The sequence below is a fragment of the Carassius gibelio genome, chromosome B4 (genome assembly GCF_023724105.1).
Source record: "Carassius gibelio isolate Cgi1373 ecotype wild population from Czech Republic chromosome B4, carGib1.2-hapl.c, whole genome shotgun sequence".
Classification (NCBI taxonomy): Eukaryota; Metazoa; Chordata; class Actinopteri; order Cypriniformes; family Cyprinidae; genus Carassius; species Carassius gibelio.
In genome coordinates, this window is record NC_068399.1 from 1,375,649 (window position 1) to 1,398,872 (window position 23,224).

At 37.8% G+C, this 23,224-nt stretch overlaps 2 protein-coding genes across 13 annotated transcripts in view; one reads left to right on the forward strand and one right to left on the reverse strand.

The window, feature by feature from the left end:
* Positions 1-1,194: 1,194 nt before the first annotated feature.
* LOC127956320 (prostasin-like) lies at positions 1,195-5,408 on the reverse strand. The gene is made up of 6 exons (XM_052554159.1): positions 5,351-5,408; positions 3,288-3,308; positions 3,037-3,208; positions 2,695-2,963; positions 2,436-2,575; positions 1,195-2,354 (listed from the first exon to the last, which is right to left on the reverse strand). The coding sequence occupies exons 1-6, from the start codon at positions 5,406-5,408 to the stop codon at positions 2,082-2,084; spliced, it is 933 nt and encodes a 310-aa protein (XP_052410119.1). The 3' UTR covers positions 1,195-2,081.
* A 2,988-nt stretch (positions 5,409-8,396) lies between these two features.
* The window catches only part of LOC127955905 (zinc finger protein 585A), a 41,173-nt gene continuing 26,345 nt past the window's right edge, over positions 8,397-23,224 (forward strand). For 2 of the 12 annotated variants that reach the window (XM_052553521.1, XM_052553522.1), the window contains exons 1-4: positions 8,397-8,558; positions 8,779-8,867; positions 15,691-16,733; positions 17,910-22,874. In XM_052553521.1, coding sequence (XP_052409481.1) covers positions 8,783-8,867; positions 15,691-16,733; positions 17,910-22,874 — 6,093 coding nt within the window. In that variant the 5' untranslated portion in view covers positions 8,397-8,558; positions 8,779-8,782. Of the gene's footprint in view, positions 8,559-8,778; positions 8,868-15,690; positions 16,734-16,817; positions 17,112-17,293; positions 22,875-23,224 lie in introns of those variants that run through there. The other 10 variants (XM_052553525.1, XM_052553529.1, XM_052553532.1 and 7 more) reach the window with 10 other exon arrangements.

Consider the following 23,224-nt stretch of genomic DNA (forward strand, 5'->3'; position numbering starts at 1 on the left):
TACACAAGGACTTGTCATTCTGATGACACTGACATGTTCATTGACACAGATATTTACTTTTGAGAGATGAACTAAGGATTTTGAGTAAGAGAGTGGCTTTTGCAGGTTATCCATGGTGTTTTGCTATTTGTACAAATTGTTTTGAGAAATGCACTTACAGTTTTGCAAATTGTGAGTTTGATTCAAGAAATGTACCAAAGCGACTGAGAAAAACTGTAATGTGTTTCCTTCACACTAACCTTCAGTCGCTTCTCACTACTTGTGATGGAAATATCATAATAAGACAACTGCAAAAGTTGATCCTTTGTAAAAACCTCAAGTAACTCTTCTGAAGGTTCCTCTAGGAAGACTTCTAAAGAAGCCATTACCAACTACCCTTTAGTAACTACTTCCTACACAGAAGTTCAACCAACACAACAGGTCCAATAGCACACAGCTACAAAAGTAACAAATAGCAGCAAAAATACTCAAACGAAGTTTTTAAAGCTTTCAACAACAGTAGAACTAACCCAAACACAGAAGATTACTTAACCCAAGCAATCACAAATATCTAAAGGCGATACTGGACATTAGTCCACACAAGAAACTGGTCACAAAACACTGCTAACACTAAAAGTTAGGATCATGGACCAAATAAACACAAAAGTGCCTCAAAATGCTTAACTCACCTAACTTACGCATCCCTCTTTTATTCCTATTAAAACAAAGTGAGCATGGTCGCGGAGCCCAAACATAAAAACACATAAGATAGATCCACTCGGATTCCTGCCTAACACTACTAAATCCTATCTATCTTCTGAGGACTGGGCAAGAGGCAACATTAAAAGCACAAACTCAGTAACTGTGAACCAATTAATCACTGGTCACAGTTCTGAAATGCTCACCCCCGACAGAGAACAAGTCTCCACCCAGAATAACCTCAAAAAGCTACCAGGGAAACTGCAATGAAACAGATTAAAACACTCCCACATTACAATCAGTCACTGTCTCCATCCTCAGGAGGTGCCCGAAGTTCTTCTTCTGGCTGCTTGAAAAAAATCAAACATTATATTTACCAATCACTTCAACAACTTTTTAATTACTTTTAACTTCACTTTGTTTATAAGTACTAAGCAAATAAATCAGTTATGTTATTCTAGAGAATATATATATATATATATATATATACACAGTGGGGATCTAAAGTTTGGGCACCCCTTGCAGAATCTGTGAAAATATGAGTAATTTTCAAAAAATAGGAGAGATCATACTAAATGCATGTTATTTTTTATTTAGTACTGTCCTGAGTAAGATATTGTACATAAAAGATATTAACATTTAGTCCACAAGACAAAAAAAAATGCTGAAATTATTAAAATAACTCCACTCAAAAGTTTGGGAACCCTTGGTTCTTAATACTGTGTTCTGTTTCCTGATGATCCTCGACTGTCTTTCTGTTTTGTGATGGTTGTGCATGAGTCCCTTGTTTGTTCTGAACAGTTAAACTGAGCAGCGTTCTTCAGAAAAATCTTTAAGGTCCTGCAGATTCTTCAGTTTTCCAGCATCTTTGCATATTTGAACCCTTTCCAGCAGTGACTAAATCTGTCATATCTGCTGGAGCCTCATCAATAGGGCTGAATACTTCTAAAGTAAAGTAACCCTTAAACAGGTTAGGTTCACAGAATAAGTTGTTATTTTGAGGTTATCTGTAAACTAACTAAACTAATCTTCTCTCTGGACTGCCTCCCAGATAGTGGCAAGAGGTAGTCACAGAATAATGTAAGACAGCTTTTAAATGTATTCTACTAATATAAAATTCAATCAAGTAAAGGTTTTAATATAATTTTATAACATAAATTGTTAACCCCCAATACAAAGCAAATATATAAGTGACTGAAAGTGGAGTATGCTCAGTTGCTTTATTTCATCAAGTTCTTACAATTCTCATTTACTACTTACTTCAAAGAGAAATTATAAAGATGTTTTATTGTGCAATTGTGAAAGTAAAATTCTATAGACTCATATCAAAGTCCATTTTAAGCAAGTCAGTTCACTTTGCGGGCATCTTGATAACTCCTTTGATAACAATTATGACTCATTTTTTAAGTAAAGAGATAAAGGGAAAAAATAAGAGGAATACTGGATACAGTAAGTGAAAGGGAAAACAAGAGGAGATTGGGTGAGCCTCGGATGGAGCTGGACACAAATCCAGGCTTATCGCCGATTATATGAGAGTTGATCCAGCCCTGGTATTTGGAAACTCTGGTGTACACACCAGGAAAGTTGGGTAGTGCGCATTTGTGACCAAAACTCACAATGCCAGCCTGAATCCACCGAGAAAGTTTCTTGACGACCAGTGGACCTCCAGAATCTCCCTGCAGGGTCAAACACTTCACATATTTATCTCTGACAATATGCAGTAAGAAACTGTAAGCAGAAAGTGACTGACATCTTACCAAACACGAGTCTTTCCCACCCTCCTTTAATCCAGCGCACAGCATGTTGCTTGTAATGATGCTTCCGTAGGCAGATTGACAAACACTGTTGCTGACGACTGGTATCTGTACCTCTTGCAGTATGTTTGCAGTCTCACTACCTATATAGTATATAAAATAATAATAATAATAATAATAATAAAAACTCTTAAGTATAAATCCCTAAACAAAGTTTTAGGCTTGTAAACATCTGTTTGATTGATTTTCGAGTTGCACTCACTTCCAAAATTAAGCGAGCCCCAACCAGTGACCCAGGTCTTAGTGCCCGCATTAAATTCACTACTAGCAGATGCCAGACAGACTGGCTTAATATAATCAGAGAACGTTACAGTAGAAGAGAGCTGGAGCAGTGCTATGTCGTTGTTTTTGCTATCTTCATCATAATCATGATGGATGATGAGTCGCATTACTGTTCTAGATACTTCATTTCGGTTTAAGCCTGTTTGTCTATGACGTCCCAGGTATATTCTGATGTTCCCTCCAGAGAACCTGTAAGTAGAACAAAATTAATTCCTCTTTTGGTTTTTTTGGTCAGTGTATGTAATGTTATACTACTTCATACCCTTCGAAGCAGTGAGCTGCGGACAAAACCCATTGTGCATTTACTAGAGTCCCACCACAGATGTATTCTCTAGGTATAATGGTGTGAATGCTGGCCTGCCAAGGCCAAGACCCCTCACGTGCATTTTGCCCTCCAACAATCTTTTTGTGGTTCAGGGGGGCTTTGCCGCACACTGATGCGAGAAATAAAGATGTGAGAATTTATTGCACAACAGTCAAAATCAGAATTTAAGTAAAAATGTAAAAACTTACCATTTAACTGACAGAGTGAGCCTATATTAAGAAAAACAGAATAAGATTTGATTAGAGTTAGTGAAGGAATTAGAGATTGTAATGATTGTGCTCTTGTGACTGGGTCTGCAGGAGTTTGGGTGGGACATTTAAGAAGATGACTGGCCATACTGAGGCTTCACTTTTCAATAGTGGAAGAAAGCGGAGACATGTCATCCATCTTTTTTTTTAAAGATTGTAGTATTTATACGCACATTCTAACTTCTCACAAAAACTTCCCATGTAATTCACAACATGTATATGCACATGAATTTGTTCTTTACATCATCCGAATGTTAATGAATGGTGAACAGTGTTCTAACTGAGCGGCCATGTGCGAGGTTAGACATTTGCATAAAACGCACCCAAACCATCTCCATGTAAGGACTTTCCGCACTCATCTCCATGAAACCCCATTTGCCGCTTTCTACCGGCACACACTCGCCAGATCTTGAGCAATGCCAAGTGTGCAATCCTCAAAACCAGTTCAAACACAATAAAACACCTTTTATACAAACCTAGCTCTCATAAATCATATTCATTTAACTTGAGCTAAAGGCGAATACAGCTTTCTTTCACTGTATGTGACTAAATATATCAAGGATGAAGTATAATTTATATATAGTTAGGATAAAATGTACTGTATATGTATGTGTGTGTGTATGTATAGCCATGTTAAAGGGGTCACGACCTCAAAAACCAAAATTGTCTTTATTTTTTTTATATTTTTTTTATATATGTATCAGAATTACACGCATGAGCAGATCTGTTCCCTCACTAGAGAAGCGGTCCAGTTTTCCACTGTGTAAATCCTGAACTCGTCATGGCACAAGCGCAACTGCCGTTTAAAGGGAATGGCTGATTGGTTTATTGAACATTATTCCCAAAACACACCCATTAATCATTAGAGTATGGGGACAGCTCTTTTAAACCATGCGTAGGGCACGCAGACCATTTTTCCCATCCTTAAACTAACTAAAGAGAATTCGGACACACCCTTAACACAACTGTGCCATGTGTTTTAGACCATACGTTTAGATCATTAAAACAGGGCCCATAGTGTGAATAACAAAAGAGGTGAATGCAGGTCTACACAGAAGCCAAACATAAAGATGCTCCAAAGACGACAAGATGCTGTGAAGTGACAAAACTTTGCATTGCCTTGCCTCTGCATCAAGGGCAATTGTACAATGAAAAATAAGTCATATTAACCCACTGTCTCTCAAATAAAAGCCTACTTCAAAGTAACCACTTTACTGCTGCATAATCTAATAATGTAACTTTATTATTATTAATTTTTTTTTTGTTACACAACTTATTTTAGAACTGTATTTAAATATAAAATGTGACTGAAAGTGATGATGACCCTTTGTGCATGTGAAATTTAGGATAAAGATGAATTGTTTACACTTAATAAATCGTGCTACACTTAAGTTATCACAATTCTTCTTTAAACTAACCCTTTACACAACTTACGCCTCATTAAGGAAACTTAATGATTCATTGTGCTAATGTGAAAGACTTATATCAAAAGTCATCAGTTCTCTTTGCAGGCATCTTGATAACTCCATTGTTTTATGACTTTTTAAGCTGCAGGTGTCTCTTTAAGAAAAGAGATAAAGGGGAAAATGAGAGGTTAAATGAAAATAGTGAGAAAATAGGAGACCATATGAAGGAGGTTGGGTGAACCTCACTAGGTCATAATTTATTCACCTTGATGTGAACATATATTTATGATTAAAGTGTTTTGATGTTAAAACAAAAATGCATAGAAAATATATCTTCATCCATTTATAATCTACTCACTGTAACCGTAAAGGAGAAAAAAAAGTTGTGTTTTATAAACTATTCACACTAGTTTTATTAAGAAAATCAAGTGTAGACATTGATAGTCATTGAGCAATCAAAGAAAAATAATAACCTTAATTCATAAATGCCCTTTATTTGTATGGGATTCAAACACCTCCTATCATCTAACCAATTATTGATTATCAACAAGCACATTTTAGGTCTATTAGTTTTGCTTCAGTTTTATCCGATCTCACCTGCTATGTTGAGAAGTATGACCCCTGCAACACACCTCAGGCACAACATCATCTTCATGTTGAGTAAAGGAAGATAACGCAAACACTCCCAACACCAGCTGAACACTACTGACACAGTGTTAGTTAATGCTTTACTGTTACGGTCAGTACACACCCTCTACAGACCTATAAAACATTTAAACACTAATGCTGCTTCTAAAGGACCTTTTACCACCCACTGCATTTAAACCTGTGAATCAGCGTTGGGTGCCATGGTTAAATCCACATTGGTTTATATTTTATATTTGCAAATTGAATCAATGTTGATTTTGTGTTGTTGTTTCAGGGTTAATATCATGTTATGTCTTACCTTCAGCTTGTGAATACACAACTGGACGTTCAGTTAGAGCCAAGTTTGCTTTTAGATCAACACTGTAAACACAAATCAAATGACTAGCATCAATGGCTTTACAATCGGCTTCAAATGATCACATGCTTAATATTGTTAAACAGCATTGATACAGATGAAAATAATCCCAACCTTTAGCTTGGATGTGTTTGCAGTATTTAAACATATTTTTGGTCGGATCTCTGTGATAATGAGTCTGTAGATCTACTGAGTCTGAGTGCTTCTAGAGCTGCTGACATCTGTTCAGTGTTTAAATTGCTTGGTCTTCACCTGTAAGGACTGAAATCTGTTTCACTGCTTTAGTCGGACTTCAAGACTGCAGCGCCACAGTTTGATCTCCATCAAGAATCTGCTGAAGATGCTTCTGGGCAGGCACGTGCACACATAGACATCAAAGGGGGCTTGAGCACCTGCCCTTTTTATTCCTGGAGAGAAAGTGCCCTTTTTTCTGGGGTGCTTTTTTTTTTTTTTTTTTTTTTTTTTTTTTTTTTTTTTGAAAAAATAATATATATTCCTGTTTGCGCACAGCTTCCCTGTCAAACAAATATATTTATTGAAGAATAGTATAAATATCAGGTCAGGAGTTCTGAAGCGCTCATTGACCACCAATCCCCTCCTCCCCCCCCAACTCCCTTGCCCCCTTGCGCGCAGCGGCGCACATCAGATACACAGACACACACCTGCAGGCAGCAGCAGCCCCTCCCAGCAGTGATTTTCTGGTGAGTGGAGCTGGTGATGGACAAAATATTAAAATACCAGTGCCCCGAATAATGCTCGAATTTACTGCTGATTAGCCAAAGGCAAATATAAGTTAACCTGTGTTTTGCTAGCATGCATGCCTCATGAGCTACTAGACTAGAGCTGTGTAAGGGATAATCGCTATACATTATCCTCCTGCTTTTTACATGGCTACCTACCAAATAAACAAATAATTTGACACAAAATATTAAAAGGGAGTTTATTGATTTAAACCCGATTGTATTGCTTCCGCTAAAGAAAATAGTACGCTCCGTCTCTACGGTTAGAATCCTGTGAGTCCATAGCAACGCTCTGTTTTTCATGGCAACGGTCTGTTATACTCCGCACAGCGGTCTGTTATCAAGAAATAACAGACCGCATTCTACATCGGAGATCAAACAAGCCATGTAATAAAATAAGTTAATAAAATAAGAACGTCCCCAGTTAGTTAATGACTTACATCAAGAGTCTTTCCCCCTGAAATTTAGAAATCTAAATTGTTGAATCTAGAAGAAATCTACAGATGCAAACAAATGGCTACACTCTAAAAAATTTAGTAAATCTGAGTAACTGCATCTGTACATTAATAAATAAAACTGAGTAGAAATAAGTTAACATTAAAAATAACAATATTTATAAATTAACTTTTTAATTATGAACATTTTTTTAATTTCCTCTAAACCTTTATAAAATAGTATTCCATACAACCACAAATACATACATGACATTGGCTTTTATTTAATTTTTACTCAATTATTTTGGTAAGTTTAATTCAAACAATCAAGTAAGATTTTCAGACTTTATTAAGTTAATTAAGTTAAATATTTACTAAGCCACATAATATTTTTTGAGTGTAGTAGGTTTAAATCAAACTCCATCTAAATGTGGATTTTGAAGGTTTTATTTGATGATGGTGATGATACAGTCCTCCCTCAAATGTGAAACTAAGTCCTTGTCAGTCACCATCAGTTATTGTGTATGTGTACATGCATAGCAATAATAATATTAATGTATTTGATTAAAACATTAAGGCAATTCAGTATTCTGATGTTTAGTTGTGTGAAGCTAAAAAGTTATTTTGCTTGTGAAACAAAAAGTATTTAAACAATTAATGTTAATCATGCTTGCAGTGCAGGGCCAGGCAGGCAGCATAATGCAAAGTTAACAACATAGCAGCAACAACCCTCTTCAGTTTAGAGTGAATATTTGTGTTGATTTAAAAGTGTTATGTGTTCTGATAAAACCAAAATAACTAAAATGATGTAGTGCCTTGTGCAAAAAAAAAACAAAAAAAAAAAATTATTAGTAAAACACACCCCTCTGCTTGATGCAGTTATTTTGGTTATTCTAAATATATACTTGAAACTAGTAGCATAGAAAATGTTTTCAAAACATGCACATTGTGGGATGGTTTCCTTCGCTGCTCTATAAACCTAGTGAATACTAAGGAGACCAGGGTTTCTGTGTGAACTGATTATTTTGTAGACATCTTTTGAAAATTAGAGTTTGAGGAACATAAAATTAATTAACTTTTTTTAATTTTTTTTTTAAAAAAAGGAAGTCAGTGTTGCGTTAATATATATACTTTTTTGTTTCAAAAAAGAAAAAGAAATACGTAATTATGAGAAGTGCCCTTTATTTCACTTGAGCCCCTGCCCCTCAAAATGTCTGTGCACGTCCCTGCTTCTGGGTCTCCAACACCTGTAACTGGGTGTTTTGTAATTTCTGTTACTTCATTAATATCAAAAACATTTATGCACACTAATGCAACATTAATATGTTAAGACAATGCAGACTATTAAACAATATCACAAATGCTCTGTAGTTGCTATTGTGAATGAAAGTTTTACGTGTGAAGTGTGAAGTTCTATAATCGTGTGGACAAGACTTTTATTTTGGGTTGCTTCCGTGACGTCACAAGGCTGCGCCGCGCACCTCGCATCTATGATTCTGCTGACGAGACGTCCGCGTTTTTAATCATCCGAAGTGTTTAAATAATTACTACTAATTTGTTTTATATGTACCGGTTGTTTAATTTAACGACGTAATACTTTACATAGCATTTAAAACACACGACTTTGTGTAAGTTAAGCGCTTCTGCATGAGTCACGGCAAATTTGCGTCTCATTTCACTCTCTGTGTCCTGAATCACTTTACTGTGAAAGAGTGAACAACACATACACACGACACGAGTCACTTTCTGTATTATTTGTGTTCTTTAGTTTGAAACGCGGTTTGTTTGTCTTGTTTGAGGAGCTGATTGAGACTTCGTTTCATTTGATTTTCTTCTTCTTCACGACAGAAACATGGCGTTTATCAAAGAGGAGACCGTAGACATCAGGATTGAAGAAGTTTTCTGTCTCAAACAAGAAGATTTCGAGAAACTCAGAGGTTGGTTTTCTTTCTCAAAGCGTCTGATTCTTATTAAAATGTCATCAAGAGATGGTTATTATGACTGAATTTACATAAAAGTTCAGTAGTGTACTGTACCCCGCCATGCTCCAAATGTACATTTCAGTGTTGCGCGGGTTGATCCAAAATGAGTCATCCAAAAATATTTTTAATGACTTTCGGGTCGCGGTCGGTCGGGTCGTTTGAAATTTATTGTAATTTATATAGTACTAGACACAATATTGAAAGTGGCCTACACTTTATTGGCTGAATAACTGGCGCTATTATAGCGTGACCACCTGTCCTGCTTTATGTTGTACAGCAATTTTACCCTTTGTCCCGCCTCAAGCAAATTGAGCATCCTTCCCACTTTTTCATGCGACCCTGCCTAATAAATACACGGATATGTCCATAGGCGTACTGTTAACTTATGTCCTTACTGCCCCAGTCATTTTTACTGATTCTGAAATAGCTAAGAAAACGCTGTAGACACTTTGGGTGGTATCTTGGGTCAGGTAGTGTCAGTTTTTAAACAAATATTCAAACCAAAATAAATGGGCTACTCTCTGATGATGTAATCCATATGAAATATGCATTTCTCTCTGGCGTTCACGGCGAGTCCGCATCGTCAACTTCATCTTAGCAGGGACACAGAAAACACCAGTTTATTACTAAACAACTAAATGTCTCCTTGCTAATTAAGACACAGTCATAATCATTACTTTAACCGGTTCTTTGTTGCAAGCTTTATGTGTGTGGTCATAACGCTTATCATCCTGTAGGCTACAGCCTATTTAAGTAATTAAATTTAATATACAGGGACGACGCATTTACTACTTGTAAAAAAACGCGGTTTAGGAAGCGGGTCGGGTAAAATATTTTCTTTTTTCTTTTTTTTGCGGTCGGAGTTGCGGGCGGGTTCGTTGAAAATATCAGTCGGGTGCGGGTTGTTTATATATTGACCCACGCATCACTGATACATGGGGGGAAAAAAATGGAGCAAATGGAAAGAGCGATCTATATTATAGCTCTATAAATGAAGCGTACAGACTTTATTAGAGCCACAAAAAAGACAGATGTTTCAATGAAAATGCTCAATATACAATCCATTATGTACAATAACAACGATTTGGGGCAAATATAATGTAATTTAATGGAAAACTATGTGAATGGCGCTCTGATGTGCGGCAGGATTTTCTGTCCACTACATTTAAATCCGGAAGTTTATCGCTCTGTTCAGCGTGCAGCGTCACGTGTCTAATCAAACAACATGTGCTGTCGGTGATTCAGCCACTAAAGGCTGCTCTCGTAATCAGCAAAACCAATACATCGGTCTACCTCTAATTATTTCTGATTTCTTTTAAAATAAAGAAGGGAAAAAAACCTTGAAAGGAATAGTTCATCCCAAAAAAAATGTAACGACACAATTTACTCAAACCTGAATGACTGCCCGACTACTGTTGTAGAACATAAAAGAAGAAATTTTGAAGATGGTTGGTAACAGTTATTTTGGTTACCAATGACTTTCATTGCATGAAGGGAAAAAAAGGGAGATGTTTCTCAAATTATCATCTTTTATATTCCATTTACAGTCATGGCCAAAAATATTGGCACCCTTGGTAAATATGATCAAAGAAGGCTGTGAAAATGTATCTGGATTGTTAATCCTTCTGATCTTTCATTTAAAAAATCCACAAAAACCTAACCTTTCATTGGATAATGAGAATTTAAAATGGGAGGGAAATATCATTATGTAATGTTTTTCTCTAATACGCTTTGGCCACAATTAATGGACCCCTTTTATTCAGTACTTTTTGAAACCTCTATTTGTCTAAATGTTCTCCTATAATGCCTGACGAGATCAGAGACCATTTCCTTCATCCAGAATCACTCCAGACCCTTCAGATTCCCAGCTTCTCCTCTTCAGTTCACTCCTCTCATGATCCGTAGGGTTCAGGTCAGGACTGGATGGCTGTAGCAGAAGCTTGGTTTTGAGCTCAGTGACCCATTTCTGTGTTGTTTTTGAGGTTTGTGTTTGGATTATTGTACAGTTGGAAGATCCAAACATGGCCCATTATAAGATTTCTAACAGAGTCAGTCACTTTTTGTATTTTTTATCTGTTGGTATTTGATATAATCATAGATGCCATGTGAATGCCATGCCTCCAGCAGAAATACAGGCCCACAACATCAAAAATACAGCAGTATATTTCATTGTACACACGGGGTACTTTTTATCCCTGTTTTCACCAAACCCATCTTGAGTGTTTACTGCTAAAAAGCTCATTTTTTAGTTTCATCTGACCATAGAAGCCAGTCCCATTTGAAATTCCAGTCATGTCTGATAACTGAATATGCTTTAGTTTGTTTTTGGATGAGCTAGGAAAATTTATTTTGAAACCCTCCCAAACAACATGCGTTGATGTAGGTTCTGTTTGACAATTTTTTTTGAAGGGTTTCTGAACCAAAGACTCAACTATTTTCTGCAATAACAGCTGTGATCCTTGGAGAGTCTTTAGCTACTCAAACTCTCCTCCTCACCGTGCATTAGGACGATATAGACACACGTCCTCTTCCAGGCAGATTCATAACATTTTCTGTTGATTGGAAATTCTTAATTATTGTCCTGATGGTGGGAATGGGAATTGTCACTGCTCTAGCTCTTTTCTTAAAGCCACTTCACCAATTTGTGAAGCTCAATTATCTTTTGCTGCACATCAGAAATATATTATTTGGTTTTTCTGATTGTGATGGATGATTAAGGGAATTTGGGCTTTGTTTTCCCTCCTCTTTATATTTCTGTGAAACAGGAAGCCATGGCTGGGTAATTTTTTGTTTATAATCATGCTGGAGTGCTCAAAATTGTGAATATGAATGGGAATACACTTCAGAGATATTTTACTCATAAGAATTTTTAGGGGGTGCCAATAATTGTGTCCAACGAGTATTTGAGAAAAACCTTTATTTCATAAGGATATTTTCCCCCATTTTAAATTCTTATTATCCAAAGAAAGGATACATTTTTGTGCAGTTTTTTTAAATAAAAGATCAGAAGGATTAACAATGCAGATGAATTCTCATAGCCGTCTTTGATCATATTTACCAAGGGTGCCAATATTTTTGGCCATGACTGTATGTGTAAGGCCTTAAATGTTTTTTCTGTTTGAACGTAAGTGCTCTGTGAAGTGGATATCACATGATTCCACCATGGTTCCAGTTCGAAGCAAACCTACAGTGGGTATGGAAGGTATTCAGACCCTCTTAAATTTTTCACTCTGTTATATCTAATTTTTTTCCTCAATGTAAAATTGACATTTTTGCAGATTTATAAAAAAAAGAAAAACTGAAATATCACAAGGTCCTAAGTATTCAGACCCTTTGCTGTGACACTCATTTATTTAACTCAGGTGCTGTCCATTTCTTCTGATCATCCTTGAGATGGTTTTACACCTTCATTTGAGTCCAGCTGTGTTTGATTATACTGATTGGACTTGATTAGGAAAGCCACACACCTGTCTATGTAAGACCTTACAGCTCACAGTGCATGTCAGAGCAGATGAGAATCATGAGGTCAAAGGAACTGCATGAAGTGCTCAGAGACAGAATTGTGGCAAGGCACAGATCTGGCCAAGATTACAGAAACATTTCTGCTGCACTTAAGGCTCCTAAGAGCACAGTGGCCTCCATAATCCTTAAATGGAAGATGTTTGGGACAACCAGAACCATTCCTAGAGCTGGGCGTCTGGCCAAACTGAGGTATCGGGGGAGAAGAGCCTTGGTGAGAGAGGTAAAGGACCCAAAGATCACTGTGTCTGAGCTCCAGAGATGCAGTCGGGAGATGGGAGAAAGTTGTAGAAAGTCACCCATCACTGCAGCCCTCCACCAGTCAGGGCTTTATGGCAGAGTGACCCGACGGAAGCCTCTCTTCAGTGCAAGACACATGAAAGCCCCCATGGAGTTTGCTAAAAAACACCTGAAGGATTCTCTGGTCTGATGAGACCAAGATTTTTTGGGCTTAATTCTAAGAGGTATGCGTGGAGAAAACCAGGCACTGCTCATCACCTGTACAATACAGTCCCAACAGTGAAGCATGGTGGTGGCAGCATCATGTGTGGGGGTGTTTTTCAGCTGCAGGGACAGGACGACTGGTTGCAATCGAGGGAAAGATGAATGCGGCCAAGTGCAGGGATATCCTGGACGAAAACATTCTCCAGAGTGCTCAGGACCTCAGACTGGGCTTAAGGTTCACCTCCCAACAAGACAATGACCCTAAGCACAGTTAAAATAACGAAGGAGTGGCTTCACAACAACTCTGTGACTGTTCTTGAATGGCCCAGCCAGAGCCCTGACTTAAACCCAATTGAGCATCTCTGGAAATGGCTGTCAACCAACGTTTACCATCCAGCCTGACAGAACTAAAGGGGATCCCCAAATCCATGAGTGAAAAACTTGTTGCATCTTTCCCAAAAAGACTCATGGCTGTATCAGATCAAAAGGGTGCTTCTACTAAATACTGAGCAAAGGGTCTGAATACTTAGGACCATGTGATGTTTCAGTTTTTCTTTTCTAATAAATGTGCAAAAATGTCAACAGTTCTGTGTTTTTCTGTCAATATGAGGTGCTGTGTGCACATTGAGGATATAAAATGAACTTAAATTATTTAAGCAAATGGCTGCAATATAACAAAGAGTGAAAAATGTAAGGGGTCTGAATACTTTCCGTACCCACTGTATTTGTTCCATTCAAAGTGCATTGAAGTTAATTAGGGCCCGAGCACTGCAGTGCGAGGACCCTATTGGAATTGCTCCGTTTATTATTATTATTATTCAAATTGTATTTATTTACAGAGGTATATGTCACACACATCAAAAAAAGGCATTGTGCGATATACCTATTTATTTAAATGTTGGTTATTATAGTTAAAATTAAATAGTAACTGCGCTTTTAAAAATGGACTATATGTGAAAACACTAGGGCTGCCCCCTAACAGTTAGTTGACGAGATGAGGCATAGTCAATCTATTTTATTAATCACTTAGTCAGAGAGTTGGGTTGAAATCTTTCAGATATTGATAACAATACCTTGACTTCAACGACAGTCCATGAACAGTACTTTTTCAATACAAATTTTATCAAACCAATTAAAGATTAAAATGGTCTAAATTATTTGGTTTATTTAGAGGGGTTTTGCACTGCATCAGTCCAAGAAAAGTTTCTCACATGGCTCCGGGGGGGTGAACAAAGGTCTCCTGTAGCAAATTGATGCATTTTTGTAAGAAAATTATCCATATTCAAAACCTAATATTCAGTTGATTCTAACTTGCACTCTATTGAGGATGATGTATGGAGGTCATCGCTGTGCATACACTGCTCAGAAGTGACACACGTGGAAATATTGTGGAGGGATCAAACAACGGTCACTAACTACAGTACAAAATGAGGATTTGTAAAGATTGTCAGAGGATTTCGATATAAGCAAAGAGGAAAACTTTCATTTAATGAAGTAATGAAACTTTGCTTCCTTTGCTCCTGTAAACAAACGTTGGTTTTCACGAGACTCATGCGCTGACCTCTGTCATTCTCCCAGAACTGCTTAGTTTACAAATGTTGGTGCAAGCTAGATTCAAGTAGGCCTAGGCTAAAGAAGGTATCAGTATTTATCGATGGTGCATCATTTATAAACGCAGTGATGCAGACAGCTCACACAAACACGAACACATGCTGAATTGAGTGCTGTGCCTGCCTGTGATGAGGAGGTTGTGAATAATAAAAAAATATATATATATTAGTCTAATCTAAAATGAACATTTAAATGTTGGGAGTGCGTCAGGGAGAGTCATCAGTGGCATGCAAGATGCGATGAAGTAAATGACGTTGCATTTTAATGTTTTGTTAGTCTACTCTAGCCTGCAAGACGTGCCGCTGCTGTGTTATACATTCTAAATATTAGAGAAATATAGAAGTTCAGTGTGGAGAATATCGTGATTAGTTTAAAACCAAGCCATTCACAAAGAACGCCTATTTAGCGCAATTTTACATGGAAAAATATGACTGCTGCACTCGTGTCTTAAGCAATGCATAAAAACATGATGCTGTTTTGTTCATTATTGTTAATGCAATTTCTGAAATTATATTTGATATTTATGAATTCATTTAGATGTAGTGCATGTTTTTAATGTGCTGCGTTATTTTGCTCATTGTGCCCTCCTGTGGTCTTGGGAGACAAGAAAAAAAGTTTCCTTATGTGACCCATTTAATCTGCATAGAAAACATTAGAAATTATTTAATTTTAGAAATGTGTAACTTTAATTGTTTTTGACTGTTAAAACAAATTTAAATAAATTGGGTTAATTAAAAAATGCAGTATTTAAATGTACACATTTTTTCTATTTCTCTTTGTTTTACAAAAAGGTCATGAAAAATGTTAATTATCGAGATCGATCGATATATATATATAATATCGATTATACAGTTGATTATTTTTTTAGCTATATTGCCCAGGCCTAGGTTCAAGTGATTAAGTTTGAATATGGATATATTTCTTACAAAAACACATAGATTCGCTAAAGAAGGCCTTTGTTGACCCCCGGTTGCGCTTTTTATTAAACTTTTCTTGGACTGATGCAGTGCAACACCCGCTGAGTGGCATCAAACAGCTTGAAAAATATAAGAATTTTTCAATTAACTCAGACTGGATTTGTCTGAAAGAAAAAAGTCATATACACCTAAGATGAATTCAGGGTGAGTAAGTTATGGCCTGATTCTGGACTAAGCTATTAATGTTTTACATGTTTAAATGTTTGTCTTTTTCTTTTTTGCCTTAGACTTGACAGCAACTAAAGAGACGAATGAAGTGCTGAATAAAATGGAAGAAGATCAGCATGAGAACCATCATGATTTCATAACTGAAGAAAAATCTTTCAGTTGCTCAGAGATTAAGAAGACTTCCTCTCGAAAAACAGTTAAAAAAGCGATAGGAGCTAGAAGTTGTTTTACCTGCTTTCAGTGTGGAAAGCTTTTCACTTTTAAAGGAAGCCTCGCCAGGCATATGAGAATACACACTGGAGAGAAACCTTTTACCTGCCTTCAGTGTGGAAAACACTTCAGACACAAAACAAACCTTAACAGGCATATGAGGATTCACACTGGAGAGAAGCCTTACACATGCCAACAGTGTGGAAAGAGTTTTCATCAACATGTAAACCTTAAAGCACACATAAGAACTCACAATCGTGAAAAACTTTATTCGTGCTGGCAGTGTGGAAAAACTTTTGCTCAACAAGGAAACCTCGACGTCCACATGAAAATTCATACAGAAGAAAACCCTACCTGTCAACAGTGTGGAAAAAGTTTCAAACGAATAGGAAACCTTAAGAACCACATGATAATTCACTCTAGAGAAAAGCCTTACACATGCCTTCAGTGTGGAAAGGGTTTTCATCAACAAAGAAACCTTGAAGTCCACATGAAAGTTCATACAGGAGAAAGGGCTTTTACCTGCCAACAGTGTGGAAAACAATTCAACCAAAAAGTAAACCTTGAAGCTCACTTGAAAGTACACACTGGAGAAAGCCATTTCACTTGCAAGCAGTGCGGAAAACGTTTCACTCAAAAAGGAAACCTTAACAGGCATATGCAAATACACAGTGGAGAGAAGTCTTACTCGTGCCCTCAGTGTGGAGTAAGTTTCACACAAAAAGTGGTTCTCAATAGGCATATAAGAAATCATACTAGGGAAAAGCCTTACACATGCCTTCAGTGCGGAAAGAGTTTTGGTCAAAATGAAAAGCTTGAAGTACACATGAGAACACACAATCGTGAAAAACTTTATTCATGCCGGCAGTGTGGAAAATGTTTTGCTCAACAGGTAAACCTTGACGTCCACATGAAAATTCATACAGAAGAAAACCCTTTTACCTGTCAACAGTGTGGAAAAAGTTTTGCTCAACAGGGAAACCTCGACGTCCACATGAAAATTCATACAGAAGAAAACCCTTTTACTTGTCAACAGTGTGGAAAAAGTTTCAAACGAATAGGAAACCTTAAGAACCACATGATAATTCACTCTAGAGAAAAGCCTCACACATGCCATCAGTGTGGAAAAAGTTTCACTCAAAATGAAAAACTTGAAGAACACATGACAATTCACACCGAAGAAAACCTTTCCACCAGCCAACAGTGTGGAGTAAATTTCACTCAAAATGAAAAGCTTGAAGAACACATGACAATTCACACCGAAGAAAACCTTTCCACCAGCCAACATTGTGGAGTAAGTTTCACTCAAAATGAGATTCTCAATATTGACAAGAAAATTCAGACTGGGGAGAATCCTTACACATGCCCTCAGTGTGGAAAGGGTTTTCATCAACAAAGAAACCTTGAAGTCCACATGAAAGTTCATACAGGAGAAAGGGCTTTTACCTGCCAACAGTGCGGAAAACAATTCAACCAAAAAGTAAACCTTGAAGCTCACTTGAAAGTACACACTGGAGAAAGCCATTTCACTTGCAAGCAGTGCGGAAAACGTTTCACTCAAAAAGGAAACCTTAACAGGCATATGCAAATACACAGTGGAAAGAAGTCTTACTCGTGCCCTCAGTGTGGAGTAAGTTTCACACAAAAAGTGGTTCTCAATAGGCATATAAGAAATCATACTAGGGAAAAGCCTTACACATGCCTTCAGTGCGGAAAGAGTTTTGATCAAAATGAAAAGCTTGAAGTACACGTGAAAGTTCACAGTGGAGAAAAACCTTTTACCTGCCTTCTGTGTGGAAAACACTTCAGTCACAAAGCAAACCTTAACAGGCATATGAGGATTCACACTGGAGAGAAGCCTTACACATGCCAACAGTGTGGAAAGAGTTTTCATCAACATGTAAACCTTAAAGTACACATGCGAACTCACAATCGTGAAAAACTTAATTCGTGCCGGCAGGGTGGAAAAAGTTTTGCACAACAGGGAAACCTAGATGTTCACATGAAAATTCATACAGAAGAAAACCCTTTTACCTGTCAACAGTGTGGAAAAAGTTTTGCTCAACAGGGAAACCTCGACGTCCACATGAAAATTCATACAGAAGAAAACCCTTTTACCTGTCAACAGTGTGGAAAAAGTTTTGCTCAACAGGGAAACCTCGACGTCCACATGAAAATTCATACAGAAGAAAACCTTTTTACCTGTCAACAGTGTGGAAAAAGTTTTGCTCAACAGGGAAACCTCGACGTCCACATGAAAATTCATACAGAAGAAAACCCTTTTACCTGTCAACAGTGTGGAAAAAGTTTTGCTCAACAAGGAAACCTCGACGTCCACATGAAAATTCATACAGAAGAAAACTCTTTTACCTGTCAACAGTGTGGAAAAAGTTTCAAACGAATAGGAAACCTTAAGAACCACATGATAATTCACTCTAGAGAAAAGCCTCACACATGCCATCAGTGTGGAAAGGGTTTTCATCAACAAAGAAACCTTGAAGTCCACATGAAAGTTCATACAGGAGAAAGGGCTTTTACCTGCCAACAGTGTGGAAAACAATTCAACCAAAAAGTAAACCTTGAAGCTCACTTGAAAGTACACACTGGAGAAAGCCATTTCACTTGCAAGCAGTGCGGAAAACATTTCACTCAAAAAGGAAACCTTAACAGGCATATGCAAATACACAGTGGAGAGAAGTCTTACTCGTGCCCTCAGTGTGGAGTAAGTTTCACACAAAAAGTGGTTCTCAATAGGCATATAAGGAATCATACTAGGGAAAAGCCTTACACACGCCTTCAGTGCAGAAAGAGTTTTGATCAAAATGAAAAGCTTGAAGTACACGTGAAAGTTCACAGTGGAGAAAAACCTTTTACCTGCCTTCTGTGTGGAAAACACTTCAGTCACAAAACAAACCTTAACAGGCATATGAGGATTCACACTGGAGAGAAGCCTTACACATGCCAACAGTGTGGAAAGAGTTTTCATCAACATGTAAACCTTAAAGTACACATGCGAACTCACAATCGTGAAAAACTTAATTCGTGCCGGCAGGGTGGAAAAAGTTTTGCACAACAGGGAAACCTCGACGTCCACATGAAAATTCATACAGAAGAAAACCCTTTTACCTGTCAACAGTGTGGAAAAAGTTTTGCTCAACAGGGAAACCTCGACGTCCACATGAAAATTCATACAGAAGAAAACCTTTTTACCTGTCAACAGTGTGGAAAAAGTTTTGCTCAACAGGGAAACCTCGACGTCCACATGAAAATTCATACAGAAGAAAACCCTTTTACTTGTCAACAGTGTGGAAAAAGTTTTGCTCAACAGGGAAACCTTGACGTCCACATGAAAATTCATACAGAAGAAAACTCTTTTACCTGTCAACAGTGTGGAAAAAGTTTCAAACGAATAGGAAACCTTAAGAACCACATGATAATTCACTCTAGAGAAAAGCCTCACACATGCCTTCAGTGTGGAAAGGGTTTTCATCAACAAAGAAACCTTGAAGCCCACATGAAAGTTCATAAAGGAGGAAGGGCTTTTACCTGCCAACAGTGTGGAAAACATTTCAACCAAAAAGTAAACCTTGAAGCTCACTTGAAAGTACACACTGGAGAAAGCCATTTCACTTGCAAGCAGTGCGGAAAACATTTCACTCAAAAAGGAAACCTTAACAGGCATATGCAAATACACAGTGGAGAGAAGTCTTACTCGTGCCCTCAGTGTGGAGTAAGTTTCACACAAAAAGTGGTTCTCAATAGGCATATAAGAAATCATACTAGGGAAAAGCCTTACACACGCCTTCAGTGCAGAAAGAGTTTTGATCAAAATGAAAAGCTTGAAGTACACGTGAAAGTTCACAGTGGAGAAAAACCTTTTACCTGCCTTCTGTGTGGAAAACACTTCAGTCACAAAACAAACCTTAACAGGCATATGAGGATTCACACTGGAGAGAAGCCTTACACATGCCAACAGTGTGGAAAGAGTTTTCATCAACATGTAAACCTTAAAGTACACATGCGAACTCACAATCGTGAAAAACTTAATTCGTGCCGGCAGGGTGGAAAAAGTTTTGCACAACAGGGAAACCTCGACGTCCACATGAAAATTCATACAGAAGAAAACCCTTTTACCTGTCAACAGTGTGGAAAAAGTTTTGCTCAACAGGGAAACCTCGACGTCCACATGAAAATTCATACAGAAGAAAACCTTTTTACCTGTCAACAGTGTGGAAAAAGTTTTGCTCAACAGGGAAACCTCGACGTCCACATGAAAATTCATACAGAAGAAAACCCTTTTACTTGTCAACAGTGTGGAAAAAGTTTTGCTCAACAGGGAAACCTTGACGTCCACATGAAAATTCATACAGAAGAAAACTCTTTTACCTGTCAACAGTGTGGAAAAAGTTTCAAACGAATAGGAAACCTTAAGAACCACATGATAATTCACTCTAGAGAAAAGCCTCACACATGCCTTCAGTGTGGAAAGGGTTTTCATCAACAAAGAAACCTTGAAGCCCACATGAAAGTTCATAAAGGAGGAAGGGCTTTTACCTGCCAACAGTGTGGAAAACATTTCAACCAAAAAGTAAACCTTGAAGCTCACTTGAAAGTACACACTGGAGAAAGCCATTTCACTTGCAAGCAGTGCGGAAAACATTTCACTCAAAAAGGAAACCTTAACAGGCATATGCAAATACACAGTGGAGAGAAGTCTTACTCGTGCCCTCAGTGTGGAGTAAGTTTCACACAAAAAGTGGTTCTCAATAGGCATATAAGAAATCATACTAGGGAAAAGCCTTACACACGCCTTCAGTGCAGAAAGAGTTTTGATCAAAATGAAAAGCTTGAAGTACACGTGAAAGTTCACAGTGGAGAAAAACCTTTTACCTGCCTTCTGTGTGGAAAACACTTCAGTCACAAAGCAAACCTTAACAGGCATATGAGGATTCACACTGGAGAGAAGCCTTACACATGCCAACAGTGTGGAAAGAGTTTTCATCAACATGTAAACCTTAAAGTACACATGCGAACTCACAATCGTGAAAAACTTAATTCGTGCCGGCAGGGTGGAAAAAGTTTTGCACAACAGGGAAACCTAGATGTTCACATGAAAACTCATACAGAAGAAAACTCTTTTACCTGTCAACAGTGTGGAAAAAGTTTCAAACGAATTGGAAACCTTAAATACCACATGAGATTTCACATTAGAGAAAAGCTTTACACATGCCATCAGTGTGGAAAAAGTTTCACTCAAAATGAAAAGCTTGAAGAACACATGACAATTCACACAGAAGAAAACCTTTCCACCAGCCAACAGTGTGGAGTAAGTTTCACTCAAAAAGTGGTTCTCAATAGGCATATAAGAAATCATACTAGGGAAGAGCCTTACACATGCCTTCAGTGCGGAAAGAGTTTTGATCAAAATGAAAAGCTTGAAGTACACGTGAAAGTTCACAGTGGAGAAAAACCTATCACCTGCCTTCTGTGTGGAAAACACTTCAGTCACAAAGCAAACCTTACCAGGCATATGAGGATTCACACTGGAGAGAAGCCCTACACATGCCAACAGTGTGGAAAGAGTTTTCATCAACATGTAAACCTTAAAGTACACATGAGAACTCACAATCGTGAAAAACTTAATTCGTGCCGGCAGGGTGGAAAAAGTTTCAGAAAGAAATGTATTCTCAACAGGCATATGAGAATTCACACTGGTGAGAAGCCTTTTACCTGCCAACAGTGTGGAAAGCGTTTCAAACGAAAAGGAACCCTTAAGTATCACATGAGAATTCACTCCAGGGAAGAAAAGCTTTACACATGCCATCAGTGTGGAAAGAGTTTTGATCAAAATGAAAAACTTGAAGAACACATGACAATTCACACAGAAGAAAACCTTTCCACCAGCCAACAGTGTGGAGTAAGTTTCACTCAAAATGAGATTCTCAATATGGACAAGAAAATTCAGACTGGGGAGAAGCCTTACACATTCCCTCAGTGTGGAAAGGGTTTTCATCAACAAAGAAACCTTGAAGTCCACATGAAAATTAATTCAGGAGAAAGGGCTTTTACCTGCCAACAGTGTGGAAAATGTTTCAATAAAAAAGGAAACCTTACCACCCATTTGAGAATTCACACTGGAGAGAAGCCTTACACATGCCTTCAGTGTGGTAAGAGTTTTCATCAGCATGGACACCTTAAACTCCACATGAGTATTCATACAGGAGAAAGGCCTTTTACATGCCATCAGTGTGGAAAGAGTTTCAAACGAAAAGGAACCCTGAAGTACCACATGATAATGCACACTAGAAAAAAGGTTTACACATGCCATCAGTGTGGAAAGAGTTTCACTCAAAATGAAAAGTTTGAAGAACACATGACAGTTCACACCGAAGAAAACCTTTCCACCAGCCAACAGTGTGGAGTAAGTTTCACTCAAAATTTGATTCTCAATATGGACAAGAAAAATCAGGCTGTGGAGAAGCATTATACATGCCCTCAGTGTGGAAAGGGTTTTCATCAACAAATTAACCTTGAAGTTCACATGAAAGTTCATACAGGAGAAAGGCCTTTTACCTGCCAACAGAGTGGAAAACAATTCAACCAAAATGTAAACCTTGAAGCTCACTTGAAAGTACACACTGGAGAAAGCCATTTCACTTGCAAGCAGTGCGGAAAACATTTCATTAAAAAAGGAAACCTTAACAGGCATATGCAAATACACAGTGGAGAGAAGTCTTACTCGTGCCCTCAGTGTGGAAAGGGTTTTCATCAAAATGAAAAGCTTGAAGTCCACATGAAAATTCATTCAGGAGAAAGGCCTTTTACCTGCCAACAGTGTGGAAAATGTTTTGCTCAACAGGGAAACCTTGATGCTCACATGAAAATTCATACAGAAGAAAACCCTTATACCTGTCAACAGTGTGGAAAAAGTTTCAGAAAGAAATGGATTCTCAACAGCCATATGAGAATTCACACTGGAGAGAAGCCTTACACATGTCTTCAGTGTGGAAAGAGTTTTCATCAGCGTGGAAACCTTAAAGTACACATGAGTATTCATACAGGAGAAAAGCCTTTTACCTGCCAACAGTGTGGAAAGCATTTCAAACGAAAAGGAACCCTGAAGTACCACATGAGAATTCACACTGGAGAGAAGCCTTACACATGCCGTCAGTGTGGAAAGAGTTTTCATCAGCGTGGAAACCTTAAAGTACACATGAGAATTCACAATCGTGAAAAATTAATTCGTGCCGGCAGTGTGGAAAAAGTTTTGACCGGAAAGGAAACCTCAAGGACCACATGAGAGTACAGACTGGAGAAAGCACTTTCACTTGCCTTCAGTGTGGAAAAAGTTTTAATCAAAAAACACACTTTTACAGTCACATG